Source organism: Saccopteryx leptura, chromosome X (genome assembly GCF_036850995.1).
Source record: "Saccopteryx leptura isolate mSacLep1 chromosome X, mSacLep1_pri_phased_curated, whole genome shotgun sequence".
NCBI classification, from domain to species: domain Eukaryota; kingdom Metazoa; phylum Chordata; class Mammalia; order Chiroptera; family Emballonuridae; genus Saccopteryx; species Saccopteryx leptura.
Window position 1 is genome coordinate 99,842,646 of NC_089516.1, and position 15,239 is coordinate 99,857,884.

A 15,239-nucleotide genomic window follows, 5' to 3' on the forward strand; every position below is an offset into this window, starting at 1 on the left:
CATGGTGATGCTTGCATAACTGTAAATATACTAAAATCCAGTGAAGTGTACACCTTAAATGAGTGAATTAAATGGCATGTAAATTATATTGCAATAAACCTATTTTAAAAAGCCCTATCTAATGTGAACAGGCCAGAGGCACCTGGATATCTTAATATCAACAGAACATGAGACTTAATGTGAAGAGGCACCTTGCCAACTAAAGATCTGAGAGGAAGGGGCTGACTGTTCAGATCACTCTCCTGATTGTTACAGAATACAGTGGTCCCTCGACTATCACAGGGGTTAGGTTCCAGAAGCCCCGTGATAGGCAGAAATCCACAAGGTAGCAACCTTATACATATATATTTATTTTATTATTTATATATATTTTAAGGCTTTATAAACCCTCCCCACACTCCTATAAACCTTTCCCACACTGTTATTAACCTTTCCCACACTCTTATAAACACTTCCTATGCTCTTAAACACTTTCTAAATAATTAAGATAATAAATATATAAAAATACCCATATATCGCAAAATCCCACGATACAGCAAAAAATCTGCAATACAAAATTAGATACATACAATTTTAAAATCTGCGATACAGTGAGACTGTGAAAAGTGAACAGCGATATAGTGAGGGACGACTGTAGTCCTTACCAAGTCCAGAGAAAGTTATAGATTCAGATAGGGATGTTGGTAACTCCATACAGCTTTTATTTCCTTAGCCCTACATTTGTCCAAGAGAGATAGCTGCACTGCACAGCCACAAGTAATCTTAGACAAACCAGTTTATTGTTCCTATAATCTGTTACCTCGGGACCCCATCCCTCTACTGAACTGTACTGATGCCTCTCAATATACCAAAAGTTATCTAATCTACCCCAAATTCATACTCTCAAATAGGTAGCTGCATAATCTCGTCTTCCATTGGTAGGGAAGCAATATTCCTCAAGCAAGGACTATCTGCCAGACACTGTTATTACAACAGTATTATGAAATATGTAGTAATATTATCATTTTCATTTTACAGATTGATAATCTGAGGCATGAAATGTTTAGGTAATTTGGCCAAGGTCAAAGAGCTACTCAGTGGCATTGCAAGGATGTAAATCCAGACTGATGCCAACAACAACGTGCTTAATCAATATGCCATTTATATGTTCTCAGAAAAGCCTTTTCATGCCCTTACTAGTCACTTCTCTCTACTGTTTATATATGTGCAGTTACCTAGTAAAGAGCGTTTCTGTGTCTTATTTATTTGGTTCCCACTTGCTCCACCAAACATACTTTTTCTTAAGGTTCAGATTCACTCTTCTGACCAATAAGAGCCTAATATTGCTTTTTATATTATCACTTTTCCCAGTCTCCCACCCTAGTAGCACGTCAATAAAAGTGCACAAAATTTTATGCAAATATTCAGTGCAAAACTCTGAGCTTTTCATCCACCTCTAACACAGCTGTCCTCTTTCTTTATTTCTGTTTTTTTGGGGGTTATTTTTACATAGGCGGGCATGAAGCCTACTTCACACACACACACACACACACACACACACACACACACACACGCTGGTGAACATGCGAATAAACACAAACAGAAGTCACAGACTCCCTGTTGAAAGTTCAAAACTAATTACAAAAATTGTCTCGAAGGTCATGTGAAGTCATGTAAGAAATTTTCAAGAGCCCTAATGCTTTTTTGGAGATGGAAAAATAAAGTATAAAAGATAGAGTCTGGGTCTATCCAGAGCTCTTCTTGGGCAAATGAATAACTGACTGGCTAGTGATGTAGCCACAAACCACCTTCATTTACAGAATGAAGTGACCAAAAATTTTAAATTACATATTTTAAATTATATTTTTTTATTAAAGAAAAGCCCCCCTTCTTTCCCTTGTTCGTATGCATGTGCCTGTCATGCTTGAGGCTGAAACATTGAGTCAGAGTCTGTGAGCACCTGGCCCACCCTCCATAGTAATTCTCAAACACCTTTTGCTCACTTATCTGTCATCTATCACATTTTAATCAGGGAACTGCTTGACCTCTGATTTCTGCACTGTGAGCACCTAGCACAGCACCCTATACAGCTCAGGAGCTGAACTGATGGAGTAGACAGAAAGGCAGGCAGACTGCGCAGGGTGTAACTGGAGACGAACACAAGACTAAGAAATGGGAAGCCACCCAAGAGCCTTAAGCAAAAAAGGGTTCCAATAAAACCTGAGTTTTCTGAGGACCACCCTGTGACCAGTTTTGAGGCAAGAATGATCCAGAGGCTGCACAACCAGAAATAAAGACCATGTAGATGAAGGTGCTTGCAGTGACCGGGGAGGGAGGAGAGAACCAGCATCACTAGGGTGTGAGAAGAAACTCCACTCCAGCTTTGGGACTGAGCCGCCTGGCCACACGGCTTCTTCTCCCATGGGTAGGGGTCAAGTCAGGGTGGGGGGCAGCCCCACAGCACCCCAAGCTCAGGCCCTGCAGTGCTTATCCCTCACTCACTGTTTACACCATTCCACAGTTGAAGCCTTCCAGCTGTCCCTTTTCAGTACTCTTAGCACTCCTGTAGGCCCTGGCACTATTGTCCCACAACAATAACCACTCCTCATAGTCTAGGACAGATCATATCCTTAGGGATTCTGGGGAGAAGAAATGAGGGAAGGCTTCACGAAATAGACTTCACCTGCCTTGATCCCTGAAAGTCAGGTATAAGTAAAGGGAACAAACATTTGAAAGTAAGCATACTGTAAACATGTGCATGAATAGTAGTGTCTAAGAGCAAAGACTGTTGCGGGTTATAATCCCAGCTCCATTAGCTATGTCATTATGGCCAATTTACCGTATTTCCTCATGTATAAGACGCACCCTTTTCCAAAGAATTTGGGGTCTAAAAACTGGGTGCGTCTTATACAATGGTTGTAGATTTTTTTACTTGCATCTCTCACTTTTTCACACTTGTTGTCTTTGCACTCATTGTTTCATACTTGTTACCGGTATAGTACGGTAGGTTACATTTTGCCGTGTTCTGCCCAGAAATGGCTCAAAATATTTTTGTGCAATGTTGAAGTCAAGTTAAAAGTGATTCAGTTTGCAAAAGCGAATGGAAATCATGCTGCTGAATGTAAGTTTGGTCCTTTTCCAACTGAGAAATCAATCCGAGACTGGCTACAGGAAGAAAAAACCTTATGGAAAATGCCACAGCAGAAGAAGGCCATGAGAGGCAAGTCAGCAAAATGGCCTGATTTAAAGAGGGAATTTAAGATATGAATTGAAGAGCGAAGGGCAATTGGAATTCCTGTGTCCACAAAGATGGTTCAGCACAAAGCAAGAATTGCTGATGAAAAAGAAGTTACTGATTTCAAAGAAGGACACAATTGATGCTTCAGGTTCATGAAACAGAATGGACTAAGCATGCAAACACACACCAGACTTGCCCAAAAGATGCCTGAAAGCTATGAGTAGAAGGTCCTTGAATGTCATCGTTTTGTCATTCAATGTCGGAAGACACATCAGTTTGAGTTGGGACAGATTGCAAATATGGACTAAGTCCTCCTTCAATTTGATGTCCCAAATAACAGAACTGTTAATAAGAAGGGGGTGAAAACTGTAACTGTGAAGACAAGTGGACATGAAAATAGCCATTACACAGTTGTTCTAGCTTGTTGTGCTGATGGAACCAAGCTACCTCCTATGCTGATTTTCAAATGCAAAGCAATGCCAAAAGAATACATTCTTCAAGGAGTGATTGTCCACCTTCATGACAGGGGTTGGATGGATCACAATGGGATGAAGATCTGGTTTGAGAAAGTTTGGAGAAGGAGACAAGGTGGGCTCTTATGCAAACCTGCCCTATTGGTGCTTGATCAGTTCAAGGTACACATAACAAAAAACACAAAGAAGATTGCTGCAAGCCCTGGCCGGTTGGCTCAGCGGTAGAGCGTCGGCCTAGCGTGCGGAGGACCCGGGTTCGATTCCCGGCGAGGGCACACAGGAGAAGCGCCCATTTGCTTCTCCACCCCTCCGCTGTGCTTTCCTCTCTGTCTCTCTCTTCCCCTCCCGCAGCCAAGGCTCCATTGGAGCAAAGATGGCCCGGCGCTGGGGATGGCTCTGTGGCCGCTGCCTCAGGCGCTAGAGTGGCTCTGGTCGCAACATGGCGACGCCCAGGATGGGAAGAGCATCGCCCCCTGGTGGGCAGAGCGTCGCCCCATGGTGGGCATGCCGGGTGGATCCCGGTCGGGCGCATGCGGGAGTCTGTCTGACTGTCTCTCCCTGTTTCCAGCTTCAGAAAAATGAAAAAGCCCTGGCCGGTTGGCTCAGCGGTAGAGCGTCGGCCTAGCGTGCGGAGGACCCGGGTTCGATTCCCGGCGAGGGCACACAGGAGAAGCGCCCATTTGCTTCTCCACCCCTCCGCCGCGCTTTCCTCTCTGTCTCTCTCTTCCCCTCCCGCAGCCAAGGCTCCATTGGAGCAAAAATGGCCCGGGCACTGGGGATGGCTCTGTGGCCTCTGCCTCAGGCGCTAGAGTGGCTCTGGTCGCAACATGGCGACGCCCAGGATGGGCAGAGCATCGCCCCCTGGTGGGCAGAGCGTCGCCCCCTGGTGGGGGCGTGCCGGGTGGATCCCGGTCGGGCACATGCGGGAGTCTGTCTGACTGTCTCTCCCCGTTTCCAGCTTCAGGAAAAAAAAAAAAAAAAAAAAAAAAAAAAAAAGAAAAATGAAAAAAAAAAAAAAAAGATTGCTGCAGAGCAAAAAACAAAATTTGTGCTGTTACATCTGGAGGCTTGACATCCCAGCTCCAACCACTTGATGTCAGCATTAACAAACCCTTCAAAGCTGCCATGACAGAAGAATGGAACCAATGGATGAAGTCTTCTGGGAACAATTTAACACCAGCAGGAAGAGTGAAGAAACCAACTTTAGGAGAAGTTTGTACCTGGGTGAAGAGATCCTGGGATAATATGAAGATTGAGATCATTGTCAAGTCGTTTAAGAAGTGTGGAATTTCAAACGCCATAGATGAAACTGAAGATGAGGCAATATATGAAGACCCTGATTCGTCAACAGACATAGATGAGGACAAGCTAATGGATGGGAGTTTTGACAGTGATGAGGAGTTGTATGAATTTTATGATGAATAAAACTTTAGTTCAATAAAGATTGAATGAAATCATAATAAACACCATCCACATTCTAAGTTTCAATCAAGAAAAGCAATCACCTATAAAGCAATAAACATGAGTCATTTTTGATAAACAGTAGTAGTTAATATTGCCAATGTTGGTGAATAATGAGAGAAAAGTACAGAAAAGTAAATTGAGGCCAAGCCAAGGTAGGTCTTTAAAGATTAAGAAAATTGGGGGAAAATGAGAATAGAGCAATTGAAGTCACAATCTGTATACAGAGGAGTGAGAGAAAGGAGACAGAGAGGTTGCTTTAAAGAATTGTCACAATTGCTCAAGTTACATGGAACTCCTCAGTAATTCATTAATGTTTTATTTATTGTTTAACACTCCCATTACACAGTGAGCTTCATGAACTATGTATCATGTCTACATTGTTTAAGATTCTATATTCAAAACCTTGTAAATTGTCTAGCCTATAGTACACAATTCATAAATATTTGTTGAATTAATGAATGAATGATGATGATTGTGTGGGGAGGGAAGATTCCAAGAATACAGGCATAGATGACTAAAAGAATACATATGATTGTTAGTTCAGAGGAAATAATAAGTTTAAATTCTGTACTCTACCAGTTTTGGAAGCCTGTAGTACATTCTGGGGTTCATAGCCATATGTGACATTGAAGCTCAGAGCAGAAGTGGGGGTTGGAGACGTACCGTACCGTTGAGGTTCATTAGCATACAAGGAACCATTTCAATCACCTGAGAGGAAGGAGGTTTTAAATATGAGACACACCCGGAAGTGGATGGGAGGAGCCTTAAATAGGAGACACCCCCCCCCGGAAGTGACGAAAGGTGGTAGAAGCTGAGTCTGACAGAAACGACGGTACCGTACGCAGGGAAAAGTAGCAGTTAGAACTCAGTAAAAAGAAAGACTAGGGAGGTTGAGGGGAGGTTAAAAGTATGGAAAGATACGGAAGAGATTGGAAACCGGTATTCAAAAGAGAATATCACGCAAGGAGGGACCATTTTGAGAATCCACACCACAGGCACTCAAGGTGAGACGATAGAGACATATAATTCATTTGAAGCTCTTGAAGTTGTTGGCGACAGTGACGTGTACGGTGTTAAAGGGTACTGAGAAGTGAAGGCAGTTTACAGCAGTAAATTGCTTGAGTTTGAAATCCCAACTGGTTTTTGACGGGAATCAGGTTAATTATTCTGTCAGAACTGTAAAATGGAGATAATTACTTCATAGCGTTATTGTGACCAATAAGTGAATATGTGTTAAGATGTGTCGAGAAGTAACATGCCTGTCACCACTCAGTAGAATTTCGGCTGTTAGTGGGTTGGCTGTAGAAGACAGTGAATAGTGCTGTAGGTTAATCTTTATTAAAATAAAAATGGAGGAACTGGATTAGTCTTTTCCACAGACTAATTTAAAATCAAATAGTGAATTATCTTGGGAATACTATGAAGATGTCGGGTTTAATTCAGTTAGGATCGATTGTTTTAGAATGTTCCAGAACTCTAGCACGTTCTCTGCCAGGCATGCGCAGTATGATTGCGCGCGCTTTTGCAAGCTCCACCCACTTTATCTGTAGGCTACAGAGCGTCTATCCTCTCTGGCGTTTCTCATTGGTCTTCAGCTGGCCTTGGTCCCGCCCCCTAAAGTAAAGCGGTTACCCCGTTGGATCGTTTAGAAAGCCTTTTTTTTTTTTTCTTTTTGCTTGTCCCGGGGCCTATGGTCGGAAAAGTGGCTACTTTCGTGTATCTAGTTTACAAAAGCGAAGTGGGTTTTTTTTCCCTTCCAAAGTAAGTAAATATCAAAGTGGATACAGTCGGAACGAAAGAAAAATGTCTTAAGGTTGGAATATCGGGATCCTTTTAAGAACGGACCGAGGTACTTCCGGGAGAGAATGGGCGGGGAAAAAGTTCCGTGTATTTGGCGGGTTTCGCTATCTTCCATAATATTTCGTGTTCCTACAGCCAAGAGAGGAGGACGCGTGTGGAGGTAGTGACGCCCGCACTGCCTGGAGCGGCTGCTTCGGGGTCCCTGATGGCCATGGCTGTGGTGAGTGACCTGGCAGCCCGGCAGTTTGCCGGAGCGCCGGGGCTTGGGCTGCTGAGGGGAGGGTCGCTGTGCCGGCATGGCTTCAGACCACGTGGTCAAGTAGCGAATCAGGACCAGGACCGCTGGGCTCGGGGCGGAGCCGGCTCTCTGCAGACCCTCTCTCTTTCAGTACCCACGCGGTTCTGAACGCTCCCGATCTCGGGTGGGTGTGTGATCTAAGTGTGCTGGAAAGGATCCTAAGATGGGAGCTAGGAGGAGACGGGCATGTCGGGGTCCGTTGTTTATGGTTTGCAAACTTTTCTTTTTTTTTTTTTTTTTTTTAAGTTAACTCCCTCTCTATATATCTTTCGATTTCCTGAGCTAGAAATGAAACTAGTTCTTAATTCAAATAGTGGGCTGGGCCGGATAAATGGCTGGGGAAGATGGTACTTAATCTTCCTTCAGGGGAAACTCCCAACAGCTAGCTATTCTTTTCATTGCTTTTACAATTCTTTACAAGTGCCGGTGAACTTTTCTGTCATGTAAGGAAGTTTCTTAAGTACTTAATTTTTCGAGTAGTTCGTTGAACTTGATTGTATTGTTTTTCCCCATTCAACAACTTTCGATTTTCGTCATAACTTCTCGCTTGAAAAGAGAACTCGGCGCTTTCCCAATTTACTCGGTGACAACCCCCCACACACTCCCACTTTTTTTTTTTTTTTTTTAAAGAGTCAGACTGCAACGTTTTTATTACCGAGAATGTCTTGTAAAATGTTGGGAGCCTAAAGTAAGGACTAAAATAACCAGTTTCCAAGCTAAGATTATAAATTTATATTTGATGTGAGGGAAAAACCAAATTTATTAATGAGGGATGAATATGTCCTAAAAATATGTACCCCAAAACAATAAAAATGTTAAAAATTGGAAGTTTGTGAGCCCTAAAACCTTTCACATGTTGAATTATATAGAAGAATGTGGACTATGTACGGAGCTACAAAGCGATTGAAATAAATCATAGGCTTGTTGGTGGTTTTGTGTTTGTGAGGGTTTAGAGAGGTAATGTACACTTCTGAATTTTTTCCTGCAGGACTTTAAAACTTATGTAGATCAGGCATGTAAAGCTGCTGAGGAATTTGTCAGTATTTACTATGAGACGATGGACAAAAGAAGACGGGTGAGTGTTACAGGATCTATTACTCTTTATTAAATACTAGCTTTTTTTTTTAAACCCGCTATTCATCTGACTTGCATAACCGGTAAGTGTGGAGTTTTACTATTATTATTATGTATCATTTTCTTTTTCTTTTTTATTGAAAAAAAATTATTGTATTGACGTGGTTTCAAGTGACCCACTTAATATCGCCCTCTACACACCACGTTGTGTTCCCTATGCCCCTTGCGGAGTCTCTTTCCACTCCCGTTTCACCCCTTTGCCTCAGTCCCCCAGTCTGTACCCGCTCTTTCCCTCTAGCAGTTGCTACCCTGTTGTCTGTATCTGTGTGTAATGAATATATATCATTTGGCTAATCCCTTCACCTGCTTTGATCCCATCCCTTCTGCCCCCTTCCCTCTGACAGCTGTCCCTCTGGTCCCTGTGAAAGTGTAGTACGTTGCTTAGGGAAGGACTAGTATGGTATTATGGAAGTGTGGGCTCTGGAATTATAAACCAGCTTTGTATTTTTCGAGCTCTGGCCTTGGGCAAGTTGCTAACCTCTCTTAACCTCATTTTATTTTCAGGGTTTTAAATGGAAATCAGTTTAAATACTGCACTCAACATAGGGCCCAACATATTTATTTCAATATATTACATTTTCTCTGTCCTGATTAACTCCAGTTTGGTGAAAATAGTGTTAAGAGGTTTGACATGACAAGAAATGTTCCCTGATTTGTTTCCTTTAATTGTGTTTATTAGTAGCTACTTTTTAAATTAAATCTCACAGCTGTAGCTTGCACTCACAAGCAGGATCTACATGACTTGGATACCTTTAGTCTTCAAAGCAACAATTTATTTGTTAGCGTTTTTCATTGTGGTTTATTCCTGAGCCATTATCTCCTAAGTAGTTATTTCCCTAGGGCCCCCTGTTTTGCCTAGGCTTCTTATCAGCATTAAGAACTTTCTCTAATGTTGCAGTTACAGAAGTTAAGATCTTATCTCTAAACATCTATTTGTTAAGGCAGAGGATAGAAGAAGTTCCTGGTACTGATGTTTGATAATATGCGACAAGAACAAAGGATGTGACAGTGGGGGTCTATGGTGCCTTCCTGCTTTCAAAAATAAAGTGGGGGGGGGGGGCGAATCAAGATATGTGTTGGCCTTTTCATCCAAGATAAATTTTAGAACTAAGCAAATAATGAGTCCTGTGGCATACAGAACTGCTGTGACTAACGAGTTAACTGTTGAATTTTGTCTTATTGAAGCCTTCGTTTACCTGACTTACAAAAAACTGCTTTAGGAGGTATTGATGATTCTTTTGAATTAAATATGCTGTTTGAGTAGTAAATAGAACTCATTCTCCCTAAAGCATACAACCTTAGGTGGTTCAAACGTGAAATGAGCTCATGTATATAAACACTAGGATTGAAGTGGACAGATAGAGCCTGGTTGAAGACAACTTTGTTAATTCTCAGAAGTAGAAAAGGAAGAGAGACTAAAACTGGTTTGGGTTGTGGGTGCGTGAAACTTGTGTTCATTAAATTCATTTAAATACAGAAAGCAAAATCTTAAAACTCTCTTTAGTTTGGGTGCAAATTTTTCCTTTGTGGTCAAAGTGAAGCATGAAGTAAGTCTATTTAGCTGCCTGGAGTGTTAAGGGTACGTTAATATCTGTTGTCTTCCAGTGGAAGAAACCAGGGGAGTAGAGATGGAGATAGAACTATGAAAATGTTTCTATACCATCTGCGACCTTTCAGTTCATTTCTATAAATTGCCTTCTCAAAACTAAAACATTTTATTTTTTTCTAGGCACTGACCAGGCTGTATCTGGAAAAGGCCACTTTAATATGGAATGGAAATGTCATTACAGGGCTGGAAGCCCTAGCTAATTTTTTTGATGTGTTGCCTTCTAGTGAATTCCAGGTTAATACGTTAGATTGCCAACCAGTTCATGGTAAGATCATGCTCTTTCCGGGTACTTCCTTTATTTTACTTTAGTGAGCACTGAACTTTAACACCAAAAGCAGCAAGCATCTTTTGGTAGTAGGAGTATTCTTCTCTGAGTAACTTAAATATTAGGAAAAATTAAGCTATCAAATCAGACTTTTGGTACCCTTTTAGATCTGTCTCACTCCAACAGATCACTAGTAGATTTTGACAGATTGCGTGATTATAGTTTATTAAAAGTTATGGGAGAAATTGAAGCTGAATGTGACTATTGTTGATTGAGGGGAGCAATTGCACTAGTACCTTGAGATACGAACGGACCAACATATGAATTTTAAGATACGAGCTGTGACTCGGTCCGTATTTTTGTTTGAGATCCAAGTGAAATTCCAAGATACAGGTTGTGATTTGGGAAGCTGCCACTAGTTGGCGCGTTGGTGCACGGGTCCAGTATCCGCAGTTTGATAATACGAGTTGACTGACTTACAAACTCGGTTGCAGAATGAATTAAATTCATATCTCAAGGTACTACTGTATCTTTTTTTTTCTAAATAGTTGCCTTCTTTTCTTTTTTTAGTTTTTCTTCTTTTTCCAAGTGAGAGGAAGGGAGATAGACTCCCGCATGTGCCTGACTTGGATCCACTGAACAACCCCCGTCTGGGGCCGATGTTCTGCCCATCAGGGGCTGTGCTCACTACTGAGCTATTTGCAGCACCTGAGGCAGAGGCTGTATGGAGCTATCCTCAGTGCCCAGGCCAGTGTGCTCGAACCAATTGAGCTATGGGGTCGGGAGGAGAAGAGAGAGAGAGAGAAGGGGGAGGTGTGCAGAAGCAGATGGTTGCTTCTCCTATGTGCCCTGACCGGGAATCAAACCCAGGGCGTCCACATGCTGGCCCGACACTTTACCACTGAGCCAAATGGCCAGGGCCCAATAGTTGCCTTCTATGCTTTGAAATGTCTCCAGAGAAAAATTATACCATATCCACGATTAATGTGTTTTATCATCTTACAACCTAATAAAATTTTGCAGAAGAAACTTCCTCTATTATTTGAAAGGATGACTTATAAACTTAGATTCATTTGTCTGATGTCATTTATAAGATTAACTTCTGGGTGTGTCCTAAGTGTCTTAAGTAGTAGGTTAGGATGGGTTTTTCACCCCTTTTTTAGTTCTTGAAAACACCTGTAACTTAAGAAACAAAATATGAAAAAGTTTTGTTAGAAATCCAATGAAATATTAATACAGAAACCAAATGGTCCTATGCTAGATAGAAGCACTTTATTTTGAAACTTTAATAAGAGTACCCAAAATCTTTCTGGACAGAAAATAAAAATTTTAGTATCTTTGAAATGATTACTTAGTTTTGGCTTTGGGTGTGCATTCTTAAGAGTATGTTTAAAGTAAATAAAATTTATGAGATTTTTTTAAGTGTAAAATTATAAACTGTGTTTTAAAACTGAAGGTCTGCATACTTAGAGATAGAAGTAACATCTTTTCCTTTTTTGTGTGTGGGTCAAGAGCAAGCTACTCAGGCCCAGACTACAGTTCTTGTTGTGACCAGTGGAACTGTGAAGTTTGATGGAAACAAACAGCACTTCTTCAATCAGAACTTCCTGCTTACTGCTCAGACTACTACTAACAACACTGTGTGGAAGATTGCAAGTGATTGCTTCCGTTTCCAGGATTGGGCTGATAACTAAAAGGAGCAAAAGTCCATTCATTCTCCTTTGGTCCAGTAGTTTCAGCAACACAATTTCTATGAATAAATTAATTTCATTGTAGAAGCACTATAAACTAGTATGTGCTGTAACTAAATTTCTTTAATATATATATTTTTTTATTCTTAGCAGCACCTTTTCTAGCTGCTGCCAGTTTGGCTTATTGCCCTTAAGAGCTTTAATAGTAGTTTTTTACATGCCTTACATATATTTCACTGATGAAATTCTTACCGTTATAAACACATGATCTCTGTACTAACATACTGTGAGCCCAGCCTGTCGCAAAAATTAAATCCTTTTATAATACTTTCTACAGGATATCAGTACAACATAACTCTCTGGGAGGAAATGGAGTCTTTTGTTCTTTGTTGTTGTTGTGAGGTTAATTCTATAAAAGAATACATACTTATTTTCAGTAAACCCTGATAATATAGTTTTGGTTTAAGGGTTTTTCAGATCATTTCAATGAAAATATTACTGATTTTGGTTTGCATAACTACACTGATATTTTAGAATCAAACATAGGAACATTCAGTGGTCTTTTTTGTGTTATCTAATGTTTTATTTTATTTTGATGTGTTCTATGAAGTGAATTAATCTATTAGAGAGGTATAACATGTTCTGAGTTGATATCTGGCTATTGTATATACTCAGTGACTTAAAAGCAAAACTTCTTAAAAAGATTGTTCTTGGCAGCTGCAGGTTTATAACTTTAGATAAGGAATGGTAGAGGAATTAATAGCTTTAATGGGAGCATATGGACTGAGAAATATAGAGATTCAAGGTTGGCTAAAAGTTAGGAGGGATGGCCACATGCTAAGTTTTCATACTTGTTTCTACCTCCTAAAAATGTAGCCTGTCTTTATGGTTTACGTCATGAAAGTAATAAGTATATTTGCCAAATGGTCATGAGTGTCACTTTTGCTTTAAAGCTTATTTTTAAAGCTTTACCCAGTTCACCTCATACTTATCACCAATATATGTCTCAATTTATTTAAGAACTTATGGGGGTAAAAATGTCAGCAATAAACCTGACCCTGCAGCAGGGTCTGACAACAAAGTTGGAAACAAAGCCATTGCTATCTCGGGGACAGCCTTAAATTCTAAGTCTTCCACGTGAACTTCAGGCCAAAGTCTCATATGCACTATCCACCCCCAAAGTGAGTCATTTCTTTCCTGTGTTTTACACTGGTAACTGCATTAGCTTTCCTTTACTCATTAAAGTTGAAAAAGTATGTAATTTTATGATTTGTTCTTCCACGTGGCATTTGAACAAATAGCTTTGTTTTAAAGCACGTTGCAGTTATGTGGTTAACGCCTTTAACAAAATAGAGAGCAGCAGATCTTCATTGCGCCATAAACCCCAAAAGAACAAATTGATTCATTTTATGTCTTAGCATCTAAAGAGAGAAATGTATCTTTGATTTTTGGTTAAATTTTAAATGTTTTTTTCTATTCTTAAATGTATTGTTTTAATGTTTTTAAGCTTGATATGCCAGCTTTGTTTCTACATTGTAACTCAAATTAATGTTTCTTATCGCTTCCTTTCAAAACCAGAAATTCATTTATTCTTCCCCCCAAACACCATGTTGTATTTACGATATAGTAACAAAGTGGAATTAAATAGGAGAAGGGGGTAGGATTGAAGTTTAGAGAACTCCTTCTTATAGTCATCAAAACTTAAACTTTCTTCAGAATGAACATATTCTGATTTTGGATTGGCTTTTGAAAGACCACAGCTTTAACAGCAACAATCAGGGTGCCCACACTGCCCGTTCCCTTGTGGAGAGCAGTCTAAAGAAAAAGCTGCATATAACTAGCAATAATTAAATAGAACGGTTGTAAACTGTTGATTAACTGAATGTTTTTAAAGTTGTGTATGAACTGCTTTTTCCAAACTCTGTATAACTTTTAAATGGCTGGAACTACTCTTATACAGACCAGACTGTATTTTTGTCATGCACATATTTTTTAACTTGAAAAAAAAATAAATTTTTCTTGACAAGTTTTCACAAGCCATTTTGTTTTGTTTTATTTTAATTTATTTTTTTATTTTCAAGTCTCCAGAACAGGTAGTTGTTTCTTTACAATATATGGTTTTTCAAATTTAGAAAAATGTTATATTGTTGAAAACAATGGTTGACAATTTGGACAATTTTTTTTTTCCTCCAGCCTACCTTGTTCTTATTTTTCTACCAAATATCACATTCCTAAGATCACCTGTTTGACTAAGTAGTGAAGGTCCTGGTGAGATGTTGAAAATTTAACCTTGAGAGAGTAACCAAAATGCTATGTTTGGTTGGCAGTGAAACCAAAAAAATGGTTTCCAGAAAGTATGTTTTCATTATCTTTAATTATATGTTAAAAATATGTCAACAGAAACTTGGAATGGAGTGAGAAGACATAATAATCCTTAAAATTAACTACCATATTTAGTATCTTCAAAGATGTATGCACTTTTCACAATTTAATATCCCCGAGATTGATATGGATCATAAGTTAATGTCAAATTATAATTAAATCAGGTTTTTTTTCCTCTTTCTGATACATAAAATACTGTTGAGTCTTATAATCAGTGTCATCTTAGATTGATGAAATATATTTACTTAGATTTAAATTTGTAGGAATAAGAGGAAGTAAAAACATAAGCTTAAGAGGCTAGTAATCCATGACTCAAACTCACCAAGTTATATTTTATGACTAGCTCATAGCAGGAAGTGCCACAGACCTTATTTATAAGCATGTATGTGCCTTGGTGAATACGAGTCATAACATTTTCTTAGGTTTTGAAAACTAGTGATGTATGATGTGTTTTAAAAGGTAGTTCCTTGGCCCTGGCCGGTTGGCTCAGCGGTAGAGCGTCGGCCTCGCGTGCGGGGGACCCGGGTTCGATTCCCAGCCAGGGCACATAGGAGAAGTGCCCATTTGCTTCTCCACCCCCCCTCCTTCCTCTCTGTCTCTCTCTTCCCCTCCCGCAGCCAAGGCTCCATTGGAGCAAAGATGGCCCGGGCACTGGGGATGGCTCCTTGGCCGCTGCCCCAGGCGCTAGAGTGGCTCTGGTCGCAACAGAGCGACGCCCCAGAGGGGCAGAGCATCGCCCCCTGGTGGGCAGAGCATCGCCCCTAGTGGGCGTGCCGGGTGGATCCCTGTCGGGCTCATGAGGGAGTCTGTCTGACTGTCTCTCCCCATTTCCAGCTTCAGAAAAATACAAAAATATATATATACAGCTTCAGAAAAATACTATATATATATATATATATAAAGGTA

At 40.2% G+C, this 15,239-nt stretch overlaps 1 protein-coding gene and 1 non-coding gene across 5 annotated transcripts; both read left to right on the plus strand.

The window, feature by feature from the left end:
• Positions 1 to 6,917: 6,917 nt before the first annotated feature.
• NXT2 (nuclear transport factor 2 like export factor 2) lies at positions 6,918 to 13,982 on the plus strand. Of its 4 annotated transcripts, XM_066357058.1 has the most exons (5): positions 6,918 to 7,003; positions 7,090 to 7,174; positions 8,241 to 8,327; positions 10,116 to 10,260; positions 11,773 to 13,982. In XM_066357058.1, the coding sequence occupies exons 2-5, from the start codon at positions 7,160 to 7,162 to the stop codon at positions 11,952 to 11,954; spliced, it is 429 nt and encodes a 142-aa protein (XP_066213155.1). In that variant the 5' UTR covers positions 6,918 to 7,003; positions 7,090 to 7,159; the 3' UTR covers positions 11,955 to 13,982. The 4 variants fall into 4 exon arrangements, with proteins under 4 accessions (XP_066213155.1, XP_066213154.1, XP_066213156.1 ...); XM_066357057.1 differs by lacking the exon at positions 6,918 to 7,003 and having other exon boundaries at positions 7,022 to 7,174; XM_066357059.1 differs by lacking the exons at positions 6,918 to 7,003; positions 7,090 to 7,174 and adding an exon at positions 7,320 to 7,446.
• An 821-nt stretch (positions 13,983 to 14,803) lies between these two features.
• TRNAA-CGC (transfer RNA alanine (anticodon CGC)) lies at positions 14,804 to 14,879 on the plus strand. Its single transcript has one exon. It is a non-coding gene; the product is annotated as a tRNA-Ala (tRNA).
• The last annotated feature ends 360 nt before the right edge of the window (positions 14,880 to 15,239 follow it).

Excerpts from the sequence above, each read along its gene's own strand:
- NXT2 (XM_066357056.1), top strand. The coding sequence starts at position 7,416 with ATGGGAGCTAGGAGGAGACGGGCATGTCGGGGTCCGTTGTTTATG. Across the intron at positions 7,461-8,240 it reads GTCGGGGTCCGTTGTTTATG|GACTTTAAAACTTATGTAGA; the intron begins GTTTGCAAACTT and ends TTTTTCCTGCAG. Across the intron at positions 10,261-11,772 it reads AGATTGCCAACCAGTTCATG|AGCAAGCTACTCAGGCCCAG; the intron begins GTAAGATCATGC and ends GTGTGGGTCAAG.